Genomic DNA, 16,550 nt, shown 5'->3' with positions numbered 1-16,550 from the left:
TATAATATAATATAATATAATATAATATAATATAATATAATATAATATAATATAATATAATATAGTTATAAAGCTACTGGCAGCTTTAAAATAGTTTTTCATAGTTTAATTTTAATTATTACAGGGCTAAAAAAAATGTTGGTCCCACTGTCATTATTCCATTCAACAGGAACTGTGAAGTGAACCCAGCAAGACAGGTAGTTCTATAGAGCTGGTATCAAGAATAATAGCCTTTGTCATTGGATCCTTTAGCAAGGATTATCCCAAATGAGAGAGAGAGAGAGAGAGAAAGAGAGAGAGAGAGAGAGAGAGAGAGAGAGAGAGAGAGAGAAGTTTCCCTAAACAACTAATGCTTTCAAATAACTAACAACTCCATTTAAAAAAAATAATTCAGTCTCCTCAGTTGTTTAGCACCATCAGACTAAACTACTGGTTAACTGAGTTTTTCACTTATAGACAGCACAATGCCTGGCAAATATGAAAAGCTTAATAAATGTTTATTGGATTGAATCCAGTTGCATTTGCAAAGGCAGCTAGGTGGTACAGCAGACGGGATGCCAAATCTGGAGTTGGGGCATTTGTTATTCAGTCATGTACCTTTCATCTGATTCTCCATGACCCTATTTGGAGTTTTCTTGGAAAAGCTAGTGGAGTGGTTTCCCATTTCCTTCTTCTGAAATTGGGAAGATCTGAGTTGAAATGTAACCTCAGATACTAGCTGAGGGAACCTGGGCAAGTCACTTAAGCACTGTTGACCTCAGTTTCCTCATCTGTAAAATGGGGTCAATAAAAACACCTACCTCCCAGGTTTGTTGTGAGGACCAAATGAGACAATATTTGTAAAGCACTAAGCACAGTGCTCTATAAGGATTAGTTACCATTATCGTTATCATTAGATGTGTTGTTTTGGCAACTTGCTGCTCCTTAATTCTTTGCAAGTAGGAATTGTCTCAGTCATTTTATTTGTGTTCCAGGTGGGATACATAGCTATTTAATAAGTTCTTGTTGGCTGATCTGTTTCAGAGAACCCTAAAAATATGGCTCGATTCTTGCTCCATCTTTCATTTTCTTCAATCACACCCTACTTACCTAAACTTTGTCTTCTCTATGACCCACAGAAATGTTTCCACAGGCTTCCCTGCTCTCTTCTGCCTTTCTGGACTCTCCAATCAACCCTCTTCCACTGGATTTTTACTCTTTACAGCCTCTCTATTTTAAATGTTCAGCATTTAGAGCAGTGATTTCCAAACTTTTTTGGCTTACCGCCCCCTTTCCAGAAAAAAATATTACTTAGCCCCTGGAAATTAATTTTTTTTAAATTTTAATAGCAATTAATAGGAAAGATAAGTGCACCTGTGGCCATCACCGCAACCCTGGATCGCTGCAGCACCCACTTTGGGAATCACTGGTTTAGAGGAATGAAGACAGAAAGAGTCATCATGCTTACCATTTCCACTAATGATAAATAAAGGAACATCCCAGCAGTGACAGTTAAGATCCAGTTTTGAATACATGGGTCAGTTGAGACAGAGAGGCCGATGTACAGTCCGATGAAAGCAGTCAGGGCGCTTATAAAATTCATTAAGATGGCAATCTTGATCGCAAGTCCAGAACTTAACAGTACAGCAAAGTCTCCTGAAGTTAAAGGGGGAAAAAATAAGATGTCGATTTAGCAAAGATAAGTTTACATATTTCAAGTTAGTTCTGGCAAGATTTACAGGGACAGCAAGGTGACAGAGTGCTGGACTTGGGGTCAAGAAGAATTGGGTTCAAATTCCACCTCAGATCCTTACTTGCTGTGTGACCTTGGGCAAGTCATTTAAGCTTTGTCTGATCTCATTTTCTTCATCTGTACAATGGGGATAATAATAGCACTTACCACCCAAGATTGTTGTGAGAATCAAATGAAATAATCTTTATAAAGTTCTTAATTGAGGACCTGGCACAGAATTTTTGTCATTAAGGCACCACTTGAATTTAAAAAAAAATACAACTTTGAGACATAGTATTGAAACTATAGGTGTGTTAAATTTTTAAATTAAAAAAATAATTAAAAACATTAAAAAAGGGGCAGCTGGGTAGCTCAGTGGAGTGAGAGTCAGGCCTAGAGACAGGAGGTCCTAGGTTCAAACCCGGCCTCAGCCACTTCCCAGCTGTGTGACCCTGGGCAAGTCACTTGACCCCCATTGCCCACCCTTACCAATCTTCCACCTATGAGACAATACACCGAAGTACAAGGGTTTAAAAAAAAAACATTAAAAAAAACTAATGCACATGTATGCCTATATTGTAAAAAGCTCTAAATGTATATATGTATATATGTATTTTCTGAAAAATAGGGTCATGCTTGTGATTATTGTCATTATGCAGTTTTCAGTCATGCCCAACTCTTTGTGATTCCTTTTGGGGTCTTCTTGGCAAAGATACTTGAGTGGTTATCCACTTCCTTCTCTATTTCACAGATGAGAAAATTGAGGCAAATGGGATGAAGTGACCTGTGCAAGGTTACATAGCTAGTAAATGTCTACAGCTGGATTTGAACTCAGGAAAATTAGATCTTCTTGATTCCAAGCCTAGAATCCTCTCCATTGTGCCACCTACCTAGTACATAGTAGGTACTATGAAAATGTTAGCTATTAGTATTATTAATTATTATTATTAAAGGCTATTAAAGTGAGAGACAACATGGCACAGAGGAAAGGGCCCTAGATTTGGAGTCAGAGGGCCTGAGTTCGATTACTGACTCAATCACTTACTGGGTTGGTTCATACTAGTTATTTAAGATTTCCGGGTCTCAATTTCCTCATTTGTAAAATAATCAGGTCACAGTTTCTTCCAGTTCCATGATCCTATGAAATGACTAGAGTATTCTAGTCAACTGGGGCAAATTATTTAGGGATGGTTAAATGGTCAGATAATATCTAAAGGTCAATTTAAGAGAGAAACTAGAAAAGAGATTTTATTGGACCATGGGAATTCCTAGTGGAGGAGGAACCTCTCTCTCCAAATGGAGAGTGGCCCCTTCATTGTAAAGTACAGTCTTAGAGAATTGCCTAGGGAACTGCGGGATTGAGGGGCTTCTCCAGGTTTACACAAGAGAAAGGGGCAGAACTTGAATCCAGACCTTCCTGGTTCTAGACCAGCTCTCTATCTACCATAGCACACTATTATGTTGATAAAATATATCAGTAGTCTACGAAGACCAGCTAATATTTTGTTTATTTCCCTTTTTTGCTTTGTAGGAAGTGAGCAGAGAGTTACAATTCAACCACAGCCTTTGTTTAGCTGGTCCTAAAGATAGCCTATACAGGGTGACCTGTGACCCACAGTGAGTCCTTGATGGTCTGTGACATTTTCAACTGGGATAAATGCAAAGTCAAATCATGTGCTTTCCCAGAGTTTCTAAATCTTTCCTGCCTGGGAACTTACCAGCTGAAAATAAGAGATTATATCTGTGGTGTGGTATTTATCCTTTGCTTAAACAGGTACTGCCCAACCGTAGATGGGAAAAAAGAAAGAAAATTAAAAGCAGGAACGAAACAAAACAACCCACCATTTGCTATTAAGTAAAAACCCAAACTAAGAGGTACATGGGGCAATGCATCTACCTTCCTCTGAGAAAATGAATGATTGAATTTTCCTCAATTGAGGCACTTCTGTATTTTGAGTCATTGTTCAGACAATTAGTCATGTCTGACTCTGTGAGCCCATTTGGGGTTTTCTTGGCAAAGATACTGGAGTGGTTTCCATTTCCTTCTTGAGCTCATTTTATGGATGGAGAAATTGAGATAACCAGAGTTAAGTGACTTGCTCAGGATCACACAGCTATAAATATTTGGAGTTTTCATGGCAAAGATATCAAAGTGATTTGCCATTTCCTTCTCCAGCTCATCTTGTGGATGAAAAAACTAAGACAAACAGGGTTAAATGACTTGCACGGAGTCACATAGCCAGATTTGAACTCATCCTCTCCTGATTCTGCCCCAAGAACCAAATTCCCTGTAATTGGAAGTATTCCAGTTGACAATGAATGACTACTTGCAGGCGACTTTGAAGAAGGAATTTTTTCTTCAATCATGCATTGCACTAAATGATCTTTAAGGCCCTTCAGACTCTCTAATTCTAATTTATTATCTATTGGTACATTTCCTGCATTGACAATTTTGAAGAATGACACTCAAATAAAAAGATGATTTGAGAATGCAAATGGATTCTTTGTAGGCAATATTAAATGTATGTATTCCCTCCTCAACAGTCCATTGGATCCCAAACGTTCTGTCAGGACAACCATGCTTTTGCTGAAGAAATGATCTATTAAATAGTCTCTGTTAAAACACAAATAGACTTAGGAGGAGATACTGAATTAATTCTTTACCACTTGGGCACAGGACAGGATGAGGAGAGAATGGTGACCAGGAGAGGTAAATTTTTATAATGGTGAGAAAAGTCAGTCATAGAGAATTACCAGAGGAGGCAGGTCCAATGGGGTCTGGACATGTAGGGGATGGATAGAGTATTAGACATGGAGTGGAAATGGGGAAAAGTGGCAGATGATCATTGGGGTGGGGAGAAGCAGATGGGAAACAGAACAAGGTGGCTCAGAGCTCAACCAGATGTCAGAACCTGGTCTGACTAAGCTCCTTTAAGGATCAGAATGAGTGAGGTCCTCAAAACTCCTTATGGACTTCAAAGGACAGCTCCAGCCACAAAAATGTGGTAAGTGCAAGTTGCATCTGTCTGCTCCTACTGTAGCATCTGAGACCTTTTTGCTGGCTTCCCATCTGCTGGAATAGAGTAGCAGCATCCTTTGATCTTGGCTTTCTATTGTGATGACTCAGGACTCTTTTTGCTTCTCTTATTTTGATCTCTGGCCACAGGGCTTTCTTGGTACCAGTTTGTAGAGTTTGTAAAAAGGTTACTGGGGGCTTGATGTTTGACAAAACCTCCAGATAACTGAGTTGATCTAAAAGCAGGCTGGACTACATTGTGAAATAGTAATACCAAGCCAGCAGTGTGTTGGCAAATGTTTAACAACCAGCTTTCCAATGGAAAAAAAAATAGATATGACACACTTTTCAGTTTAATCTTCAGTGCCATCTTCTTCATCAATTTCTGAAGTCCAGATTATCAACCAAACAATAAACAAAGCCCTGCCAATTCCCCTAAGTAAAAATGCTCACATTGAAAATTTAAGTATCAGAGTGAAAGAAGTTTCAAGAAAAGAAAAACCCCCAAAGTAGGCAGAGATCATCTGGGGAACTTGGATGAGAGAAAAGCAAAGCTAGCAAAAGACTGTAGCAAGGAGAGAAGAGCAAGCCAAGAGCAAGCCACATCCCTCCAACACACACACACACACACACACACACACACACACACACACACACACATACACATCTGCTGTCCCAGGTTTGGAACCCAAGCCCAGGCTAACATTCTGAGATCCTGCCTTGGCAAATAGTCAACCGGCATGCCTTGAAATCGCAAGCCTGTGGAGAAGTCCAGAGTCCTAGCCCAGGGCAGTCTGGGCTAAAGTGGGCTGATCTGTGTGGCCCCAGAGCAAAGCCAGAATTTCCAGTCTGGGCTTGAGATAAGGACATAGTACATAGTTTGGTGTGGCTGATAGTACTAAGTACTGATCTTTCTGCCAAAGCTCAGAGTGGAGCTCTAATATAGGACAAGCAATCCTGATTGGATCAAGTACACAGCAAGGCCAAAAACTTGGGCCTAAGCCTGGGGCTAGAATTTGATCAGTTCCAAATCAAAAGCTTATTCCCAAGCCTGAGGCAAGTCCTTAATACATTAGCATCTCAAGGGTCAATTGAATCTGTGACTCCCAGAGCTCTCATCCCTCAGACCTAGAAAATAAGCTGAGAATAACATCAAGCAAGAACTAAAGTTTAAGAGGGTACCCCAACTTCCCAGAAAACAGAGCCTACCTATAATTAGAAAGGAAAAATGAGCAAAAGCAGCAAAAAACACCTAACTCTAAAGAGTTTTTTTGGAGACAAAGAGTAAGGTATAGACATATAATGGGGCAATGAAAGCAAAGGAAACACACACAAAGTCCAAAAGAAAATGGATTTGACACAAATTCTTGAAGAGCTTAAAAAAAACTTCAAAAACAAATTAAGAGAGGCAGAGGAAAAGTGGGGAAGAGAAATAAAAGTGATGCAAGAAGAAATGGGCCAATTGAAAAAGGAGAGCCAAAAACTGACAGAGGGAAATCAGGCCTTAAAAATCAGAATTGACTATCTAGAAACTAATGATTTCGTGAGAAATAAAGAAACAATAAAGCAGAATCAAGGGAATAAAAAAAAACAGAGGAAAACATGAAATATCTTTTTGAAAAAAATAACTGACCTAGAAAATAGATCAAGGAGAGACAATTTGAGAATTATTGGGCTACCTGAAAGCCATGATCAAGAAAAAAGCTTGTACATCATATTACAATAAATTATCAAAGACAACTGCCCAGAGATCCTTGAACAAGAAAATAAAATTGAAATTGAAAGAATTCACAGATCACCTCCAGAAATAAATCCTCAAATGACAAATTCCAGGAATATAATAGCTAAATTCAAGAGCCACCAAGCTAAGGAGAAAATTCTTCAAGCAGCCAGAAAGAAACCATTCAAATACCATGGAGGATCACACAGGACCTAGCAACTTCTACATTAAAGGATCAAAAGGCATGGAATATGATATTCAGGAAGGCAAAAAATTTGAATTTACAACCCAGAGTCACCTATCCAGCAAAACTGAATATATTTTTCAGAGGGAAAGAATGAGCATTCAATAAAATAGAAGATTTCCAAGCATTCCTGAGGAATAAGCCAGACCTAAACAAAAAATTTGAAGTCCAAACATGAGATACCCAAATTTGATATACCCAAACAAGAGAAACCCAAAAAGGTAAATAAAAAGAGAAAATGTAAAGGTCTCATTAAGTAAAAATGTTTATATATCTACATGGAAAGAGAATTTCTGTAATTCTCAAAAATTACTCTTAATAGCAGAGAAGATAGAAGGAATTTACTCAGAAAGAGGGTGGAGAAGTAAGCTGATTATGGTGATATAATATATGTATATATATATATATATAATGATATATGATGTGTGTGTAAATGTGATGATATGGAACAATATGTATATATGATATGCTATGTATGCATATGAATGATATGTAAAAAAATCAATCAAGAGCTGAGAGGGTTGCACTGAGTGAAAAGGGAAGGGAGAGATAGAATGGGGTAAATTATATAACACAAAGAGGTGTGAAAAATCATTATAGAGAGAGAGGAGGATAAGGGTGGTGATGGGCAATGCTTAAACTTTACTCTCATCTTAACTGGTTCAGAGAGGGAAAAACAGGTGTATACTCAGTAAGGTATAGAATTCTATTTTATCCCACAGAGAAGTAGAAGGGGAATAAGACAAGGGAAGAGGGAGGTAATTGGAGGGAAGAGGAAGTGGGGGGGGGAGGTAACAAAAATAAAATTTAAGCATCAGCTCTTGTGACTAGATCAGAGCAGGCTCTAGCATATGTCTATCTGAAGGTCTTCAAGCAGAAGGTCAGTTCTGCTACAGAAGGAATTCAGGCTAGAACTGGACTCAATCCTGAGCTCTTGTGATATAGATTTGCCCTTGGACAAAGGGAAGATGCTATATCAGGAACATGACAATTAAGTAGGGACCCCAGGCCACTCCTGATCTCATGGTCTATATAGCACAGGCACACGGGCTATGGACAACATAGTCATGCCAGGAGGCAGGTGAATGTCACCCTGGCTGTTTCTAGGCAATGGGGTTCTTTTAGAGCAAAGTATGCAGATAAAAGGAAGGAAGGGGAAGCTACTTCCCAACTCACAGCAACACAACTGCTTTGTTTTGATCCTGTAAAACCCTTCCTGGCCCCTTCTTTATAGAACTCACAGACTTTTAAGCAGCAGAATTATGTCCTACCTAGAAGATCAGGTGCTAGAAATGGGGGATGCTCCCTAAGCTTTTTGAGAGGTAGTGTGATGTACTGCAGTGGCGTTGAACTCAAATGGATGAACTCATTGGGTTGCACTTTGATTTAGGAAACCACAAGTTAACATTATCTATGTTATATTGCATTTTAATTTATTTTGAAAAGCACTTCCTGAATATATTTTAATCTTGGCCTGGAGTTTAATATAATTGGTTTAACAGACAAAGCTAGCTTCAAAACCAAGGAGACCTAGGTTTGAGCTAGAGTACGATAGGCAAATGTTCAACAACCAGTTGGCCTGGAGTGGGGGCAGGAAGACCATACTAGTGACACTTTTAACTTAATCTATATTATTAACTTTTTCTCCATCATTTCCATAAGTCTAAACCAGGGGTAGATAGGCAAACAATAGCCTGTGATCCAAATCCTGTCCATGCCTGTTTTAGTTCTGCTTGCAAACTGAGAATGGTTTTCACATCCTAAAATAAGGTTTTATTGTATTATTTATTGTTTTTTTTTTACATGTGTTAAGCATGTAAAAACTATTCTTAGCTCTGGGTGAGTTAAAAAAATCAAACAAGCCTCAGACAGCATTTGGCTCTCAGTTGCTGACCCCTGGTTTGGATAATCAACAAAATAATAAATCAAACACTGATTTATAGCATTTGCCAATTTCCAAGGTATAAATGCTAATACTGAAAACTGAACAATAGGCTTGTGAGCTGATAAGAGCTGACTATATCACCCGCCCTGGTTCAGATTCTTGCTCTAACACATATAGGGTATATCCTCCTAACAAAATCATTTAACCTCTTAGTCTTCTGGGCCAGAGGGGGCAAACTCATGGTACAGAGTCTCATCTCCTGCCACAAAACTCCCCCAAATAGTCTGAACCAAATTAAAATGTACTTGGAAAATGTTTGACAAAATAAATAACAATTTGTGGTTTTCTAAGTCACTCTATGGCCTGTAGAGACCTATTTCTATTTGAATTTGCACCCCTGAACATTCTAAATCACAGAGACGGTGTCAACCCATCTGACAGATCCCATTTCTGACTTTCTTATACCTTTACTTTTTAAACACACTAATTATAATTATCACCAGTAGGAAGACAAAGGCATGTTTCCCACTCATGCTCCATCTCATATTTATTTCCTCTGGTCCCAGAAGTTTAGGCACACTGCCTTCTTTATTGTGTTAACACCTGGATCCCAAACAAATGACTGGTTTACTCATCTCCCTGTAGCCTGAGTGCATCAGAAACCCATAACTTGTTTTTTTCTTTTTTTTTTTTTTTTTGCCTGATGTAAAATGTGGCATGGCTTCATGGATTGAAATCATCACTGACGCCCCTTAGAATTTCTTGTTACCCATTTGGATTTCTACTGCCCCATTCTTCCATCATGAGTTGTATCATTTAACCCTCGAAATCATGGGCTCTCTTGGGACATGACAAGATGGTTGCTGAAGACAAATTGCATTACAGACTTTGCCCAAGGCTAACTCTCTTCTTTTATATGTTTCAGAGAAGTCTTATCCATCTTTTATGAGTTCCAAAGAGACAGGGTTTAAATTACAAGGGCTATTAAAAAAGTATCCAGAGAAAAAAGAGGCTTGTGTCTATCTGCTACCATATGCCTGTCACTTTAATTTCATGCTTGGCTTTAAACATTTAGAATAAATCAGCTTGATGAAGCCATGGTTTGGTTTTAATTAAAATGCTATTTTTTTCCTCATTGGTCTGTTTGCTGACATATTGGATAGGGTTCCCCATCTTGATATTTTTCCCACATATAACATTCAGATTTTCAAGTCTCAGCCAAAGGTATTTAAATTGATGTTACATGAAAATGACATTCTCCCATCCAGAATGCTCTGAAGCACAAACTATCCCTCTCCATCCTTGGGAAATATTATGAAAATGTCAGATTGAATCTTCTCCTAGATTATAGGAATATTGCCTTCTTGTCCCTTTTATTCCTATGATTCAAATGGAATATGTCCTGAAGCTAGTTCCCATTCAATTATATTCTGGAGAGAAGAAGGAAGGGAACCAAGTCAGGTGACATGCTGAGCATGTCTGATTATTATTTTTTTTTACTAGTAGAGAAAAATGATTTCACCAGTTGACTTACCCATTTCATGTGGAATTTCATGGCACAAGATGGCAATGGTTGTTGTCACTCCAGACTCAGTGGATGATGAGAAGGCAGCTCCAATTACGAGACCGTCGGCAAAATTGTGAAGGCTGTCACCAACCAGTATCATTATAGCTAAAAGACTGATGGCTTTACCTAGAGAGATGGATGAAGACATGAAGACTAGCCAAGAAGGATGATGACTCTTGGTTTTGGTTTTCAAGAGCATCAGACTTGTACAAAATAAATTTAACTTTCATTTTATTTATTAACAATAAATCAAGTAAAACACATAGTCCTACTTGGTTCAAAGTTTTTGAAAGAATACATTATAATCTGAGCTGTGTGACTCAGGGCATATCACTTAACTCCCATTGTCTGGCCCTTACTATTTTTTTGCCTCAGAACCAATACAAAATATTGATTCTAAGACAGAAGATAAGAAGTGTTTTTTTTAAAGAATACATTATTTTAAAAGGATCTGTAATATTTGAACATGAAAATGGAAATAATAGTATAGTAAGGTCAGATAGCAGGGCTATTTTTTAAAGAAAGCTTCCTACATTTCTTATGAATTCTCCTATCAAAACTGAACTACTTTCTATATTCCACATATGGTATCCCTTGCTTTTAGGTCTTGGTATAGGCTGTCTTCTATGTCTGTCCTTACCTCCAACTCTCAGAATCTTTGACTTTTTTGAAGGCTTGGGCCCTGTGCTACTTCCAACCTGAAGCGTTTGTTGATTTCCACTAGTGTTGTCCATCCTCAAAGATGATGTCTATATATAATCATTTTTTAATTGTATTTCCTCAGTAGAAGTTCCTTGAGGGAAGATACAATTTTTTTCATTTTATCTTTTGCATCTCCAAGACAGTAGAGTATCTTTGCATATAATATAAACTTTATAAATGTTTTGTATATTAGTTTGAGTCCAATCCCCCATATATATATTTTGACAGTGAGTTTTATGCCATTTTGACTGAATTTTAAATTTAAATTTAAATTAGAAGTTAGAGTATTTAGGTTGAAGTAACACATTTGACACTTTCTGATCATGAGATATTGGTCAAATCACTTAATGTCTAGCTCCTTCAGTGTCTTATTATATAAAATAAGAGGACTGACTTAGAGTGCTTGTGAGGTCCCTTCCAATTCTGAATCTATGATCTTATTCTTATTATTTATGTATCTCTATGATGATCATTTCTAGTCTCATTCACCAAGCAACTAACTCAAGCCCTGATTGCCACCACCTCCCTCAAATTCCTCCCAATGCCTTCCTTTGTAGAAGGCAGAAATTAGACTCTTGTCTCACTCCATTTCACATTTGCTGCTCTGCCTGATTTCAAATTCATGCAAGAAGATGTCCCTGAACTGGGTACCCCCTATTCTTTCCCTTTTCACCTCATCCACACTTTTCTGCCTTCCTTTTTTGTAATATCTTCCCCCATTAGATCATAAAGTCCTTGAAGGCAGAAACTGTCTTTCTTTTTATTAATTGTATCTTCAGTACTTGGGACAGTAGATGCAATAGTTGGTGCTTAATAAATGTTTTTGGATTGCATTGGATTATTTTTTCATCACCTGTAACCACATATACTTTGATATTTTGTAATATATAAAGACAGAGATACATATATACTTTGATATTTTGTGATATATAAGGACAGAGATACTATTGTGAGAGCCTTAAGAAGAGATAGAAATATGTACTTTTGGAATAATGTATTCTAGGATAGCATTGAATAGATTACTTCTTTGGGGATATTATGATATAAACACAAGCCACAAAAGGAGTGAAGTTCATTTAAAATATAAAAACACAATAAAAGAGAACCAAAGGACACCTTTACATTGCTAAAATCCTATTGCAGTATCTCATCATTGTTTTTGTGAAATTAACCTAAAGGTCCATAGATTAAAAAAAATTTTTTAGCAATTTTTGAGAAATATAATGCCATTAACCTGGACCAGGAAAACAGAATTTCAGAGAAAATTCTGTGAAGGTCATTATGGACCTAGATGGACTAAAAAGACAGCAATAGAAGATGTCTTTAGAAATCAGACACTACTTCATGACACTCTGAATGAGCCTGTGGATATAATGAACTGAACTGTGGGAGTTGGGCCTCCATCCACTTCTGTCCTTCCCATATGCTGATATTTGTTTTGATTGTTAAACCTTTATGCCAAAAAAAGAGAAATGCCTCCAATGACTCCTTGTCAATGTATCTATCAGTCACTTTTAATATGTTAAGAAACTCCCCAAATAAACAAAAAAAGAAACTCCCAAATGTAGTTAGGCACCCTGGTAACATAATCCTGAAATGTATAGATATCATGCATGGAATGATTCATTGGGGAGGCTAATACGTCTCCCAACAAATCGGAGAGGGGATTGTAAGAATTTAACACCAGGTTTTCACCACTTTTTCATGGTACCCTAAGATTAGTCTTGGAGTTTTAGAAGGGAAAGTTTCACATTGAATTGGAAAACCCATTCTCTGGTAAATTGGGATTTGGGTTCGACCTCTCCATTGGATTAAGAACAGGACTGGAGGCTGTCTATGAAAGGGAGACACATGGGCACTCTGGGAGGATACCAAAAGCCTCATCGCTCCCTAGTACCAGGAAGATGCTTGCCTTTTATCCCATGTGACGCCTGGCATCCAGAAGGCTGGTCTCTGCCCCAGACTGACCCAGAAAAGTGACATCATGGAGAGTATAAGTTTTGGATCAAAGAAGCTCTCTTTCACTTTCTGGATGATGAACCACAGGGAGTGGAGGAGTAGAAGTGCTTTCTATAGGGAGACCACAAATTGAGCTTGGGGAAGGGCTGGCTAAGAAAGGAGACTTGAGAAGGGAAACAGTTGGGAAATGTGGCTGGTGCCTTTTCTTTCTCTGACCCACCCTTTAAATTTATTTAATAAATAATTAAAAATTAAGATATAGTCTCCAGAGAATTTTAATCTTAATATGTCATTGAGTAAACCCAAATTTCCCAAAGCTCTGCTGATGAAAAGGGAGGTCCTCCTAAGCTGCAAAGACTTTGAGCATAGATTTAGCAAAAGGCAGTTGTTCAAGACCCAGTACAGAGCAGGTCATCATTAGAGTCAACCAAGAAGTATAACAGACAATGATGTCATATAAGGCAGGAAGGGTTATGATCTGCACTATTAGAGAGAGGGAGTGATGATGTATCCACATCAGTGAAATCATATATTTTGGAATACAATGAAAGGTAGTAAGATTTTTTTTTAATTTACTATATGTCTTAGAATCAATACTGTGCATTTGTTTCAAGGTAGAAGAATGGTAAGGGCTAGGCAATAATGTCTTTGCATCCCCACATACCAGTTAATACATTGTCTTATATATAAGTATGTGTTTAATACCTTTTTTTAAAAATGGAAGCCAGTAGCAATATTTAATCATCTTGCTCCCATGAGTTTTAGTATTGTTTTGGAGCAATTTTTATTACTCAAATTATTAAATTTAATTAAAATTTCAAATTATTAAAATTTTATTTAAAATGAGTTATTAAGATAGATGGATGTCAAGAATTCCATACCCCAGTGTAGCCCCAAGTTTAAAATAATTCCAGTCATATATTCAAATGTTTTGCTTATTTTATGGATCAAAAATTGATGACATCTTGATAGAACTAATAATCAGCTCCAAATAATACAATATACAATTATCCTTTTTCCCTGCTTTGGGAGAGGAATCTAGACTTTGGGTTTCATCTATTTGGAGAAATCCCAGTATGAAAGATGCCTCCATGATACAGTTTGAAAACTTTAACAGTTAGTTTCATGCCATGACATTAGATTAATGCCACAACTTAAGGTGAGAACAACCACAAAGTGTAAAAAAAAGAAAAAAAAACACTCATCCCATTAAATGTTATAACTAAAGGATGTGAAAGCATAATTTTTTTCAAAGAAACATTTGTCCAATGCAAAACAAATTGAGGGATTTTTTTTTCATGAAAATGACACTGTTTTGACACTGGCTACACAGAGTCCAAAATGTAATATATTTAGATAAAAAGTGGAAAATTCACATAATTATCCAGATGTTTGTCTAGGTTCCAAACTTGGTTGGATGGGTTGGCATTATGGAGACAGCATAAATTTAGTCTGTTCCAAAAAGAATCAGACAATGCGTCTAGCACTGGATAAGTTGTGTGAAAGAATAAATCAAGTTATTTAGCATCCTGAAAAGGAAATGCCACATATTTCATGAGGATTTCCTATAGACACAGTAAATTTTAGATATGGTACTTTTGTATCAAAGAAGGTCATGCATTATAGTGTAAAGATGTGGGGATAATTTTGAAGTGAGAAGGCTTGGGCTTAACTTTAGGCACCATCATTTACACACCATGTATCTATGGGCAAGTCATCTCTCTTTCAGAAAGAGCACTCTCTTTGGAGTTAGAGGACCTGTATTCAAATTCTGTCTTTGACACATACTATTTGGCAACATTGGACAAGTCACTTGGTCTCCCCAAGTCTCAAAATTCTTATCCATATAATGAAGAGATTGGACTAGATGGCCTCTGAGGTTCCCCCCTTAATTCCATATCTAAGATTTTCTGATCTGTAAAAATGAGCCAATAAAAGTTCCACTCCTCCCTGTGAAGTAAGTAATTTGTAAATGCTAAAATTCTACATAATTGTCATCCAAGCTGGAAAAGATCTCAGATGAGGAAACTCAGACTCAAAAAGAAGATTGGATGACTTAGGCTCACATAATGATGGTAGAATGTGGTTTTTGAAACCAAGCCCAAATCATAGATACAAAGTCCAAAAGTAAGAAGAGACCTCAGAAGTCATCTCTGGTCCAGTTCTCTCATTTTACAGATGAGCTAGCTAGCCAACATTTCTATAGCCCTTACCATGTGCCAGGCACTGTGCTAAGCTCTTCATAATTATTATCTCATTGGATCCTCACAACAACACTGGGAGGAAGGGACTATTATTATTCCCACATTACAGATGAGGAAACTGAGGCAAATAAAGATGAAGTGACTTGCCCAGGGTCACATACATAGTAAATGACTGAGGTCAGATTTTGACTCATCTTCCTGACCCCAGGACTCACAATTGTTGCATTACTTGCCTAAGGGGACACAGGTGATAAATTTTAAAGGTGGGAGTTAAGCCCAGATCCTCTGAATCCAGGCCAATGCTCTTTCCTGTAGCATATCATTTTCTAAATTACAAAGAAATTATATGACTTGTCCAAAGGCACATGAATAGGAAGAGGCAGAGCTACTTATTGAGGTATCCCAAATCCAATCTAATGTTCTTTCCATTACACCATAAGTAGTAATTATTATGTGGGTTATCAGATGCAAAACAAAATTTTAATATATGGTAGACCAGGGAAAAGTAGCCAGAACACATTTTTTAGGTCATTAAAACCTCTGTAGACAAGGTTTATGAAAACAATTATTTCAACTTGATAATAAATGACTTTGAAGAGTTTTCTCATCCATTTCCCATTCTTCAGAAAGGACAGTCATACTAGAGGTCTAGGAATGCATTCTATTTGTAAAGACAACCCAAGACCTATGACTGTGTCAATAGAGTATTTAGCCAAGAGCTAGTCATTAGCTAGTTAATTTGATCAAAGTTGAAAGGCAAAACTGGACAGTTTAAGTCTTAGAGTCTCTTTGGGTAGCCTGGGCTGGCTTTGTCTACCTTTTGAATTTGTTGAATTAACCAGATGTTTGCCAGATCTCCTTATTTGCTACCATATTGACAAAAGTGAAGACTTTCCTTCAGTAATTCATTTCAATGTTACATTCTTCTGTTAGAAAATTCTTCCCAGTATCTAATCTGAACTTTTCTTTCACAAATACTATAATTTATCCTGTTCCTTCCTATTTGATCACCAGTAAAGCAGAGAACATCTAGTTCCCACTATCTTTTCCATTATATATTTTATTATTGACTAGCTCATCCTTCATTCTTTAGTTCTTCAGTTATTTTAGTCTTTCTACTAAAAGAATTAGAAAATAACACCATCCATCTTTGGGGCCCTCCTCTGTTTCCCTACCATGTCCTGAACAGAATTGCAGCTTGTTCTACTAAGGGTATAATGAACAATAAGGAAGGAATCTTGTCTCATTATTATTAAATAATCACACAGCGAGGAAATGTTGGAAGCCACATTTGAACCCAGAATCTCCTCTCTCTAGTAGAGAAGTCAGATTATGTTCCTCACATAAAACTATTTATTTTAAAAGCCCAATAAAACATAATAAGCTAATAAAGCAATGTTTGTAAATAGCACCAAACAAAACAAGTTTCTTTAAATGAAATTTAGCGACTGATTTCCATTTTACTTAGACTCTACTGTCCCCCCAACTCTTTACCCTGCTCTCTCACCACCACAATGTGGTCATGTGGACAGATTTAAAGTT

General features: G+C 37.2%; 1 protein-coding gene across 1 annotated transcript in view; it reads right to left on the bottom strand.

The window, feature by feature from the left end:
- SLC39A12 (solute carrier family 39 member 12) overlaps positions 1-16,550 on the bottom strand; it is a 119,491-nt gene that overhangs the window by 19,698 nt on the left and 83,243 nt on the right. The window contains exons 10-11 of the mRNA XM_044678361.1: positions 10,111-10,269; positions 1,448-1,635 (exon numbers count right to left, since the gene is read on the bottom strand). Of these exons, the coding sequence (XP_044534296.1) occupies positions 1,448-1,635; positions 10,111-10,269 (347 nt within the window). The remainder of the gene's footprint in view (positions 1-1,447; positions 1,636-10,110; positions 10,270-16,550) is intronic.

This window comes from Gracilinanus agilis, chromosome 5, assembly GCF_016433145.1.
Source record: "Gracilinanus agilis isolate LMUSP501 chromosome 5, AgileGrace, whole genome shotgun sequence".
NCBI lineage: Eukaryota > Metazoa > Chordata > Mammalia > Didelphimorphia > Didelphidae > Gracilinanus > Gracilinanus agilis.
This window is presented reverse-complemented; position numbering and strand designations above follow the sequence as displayed.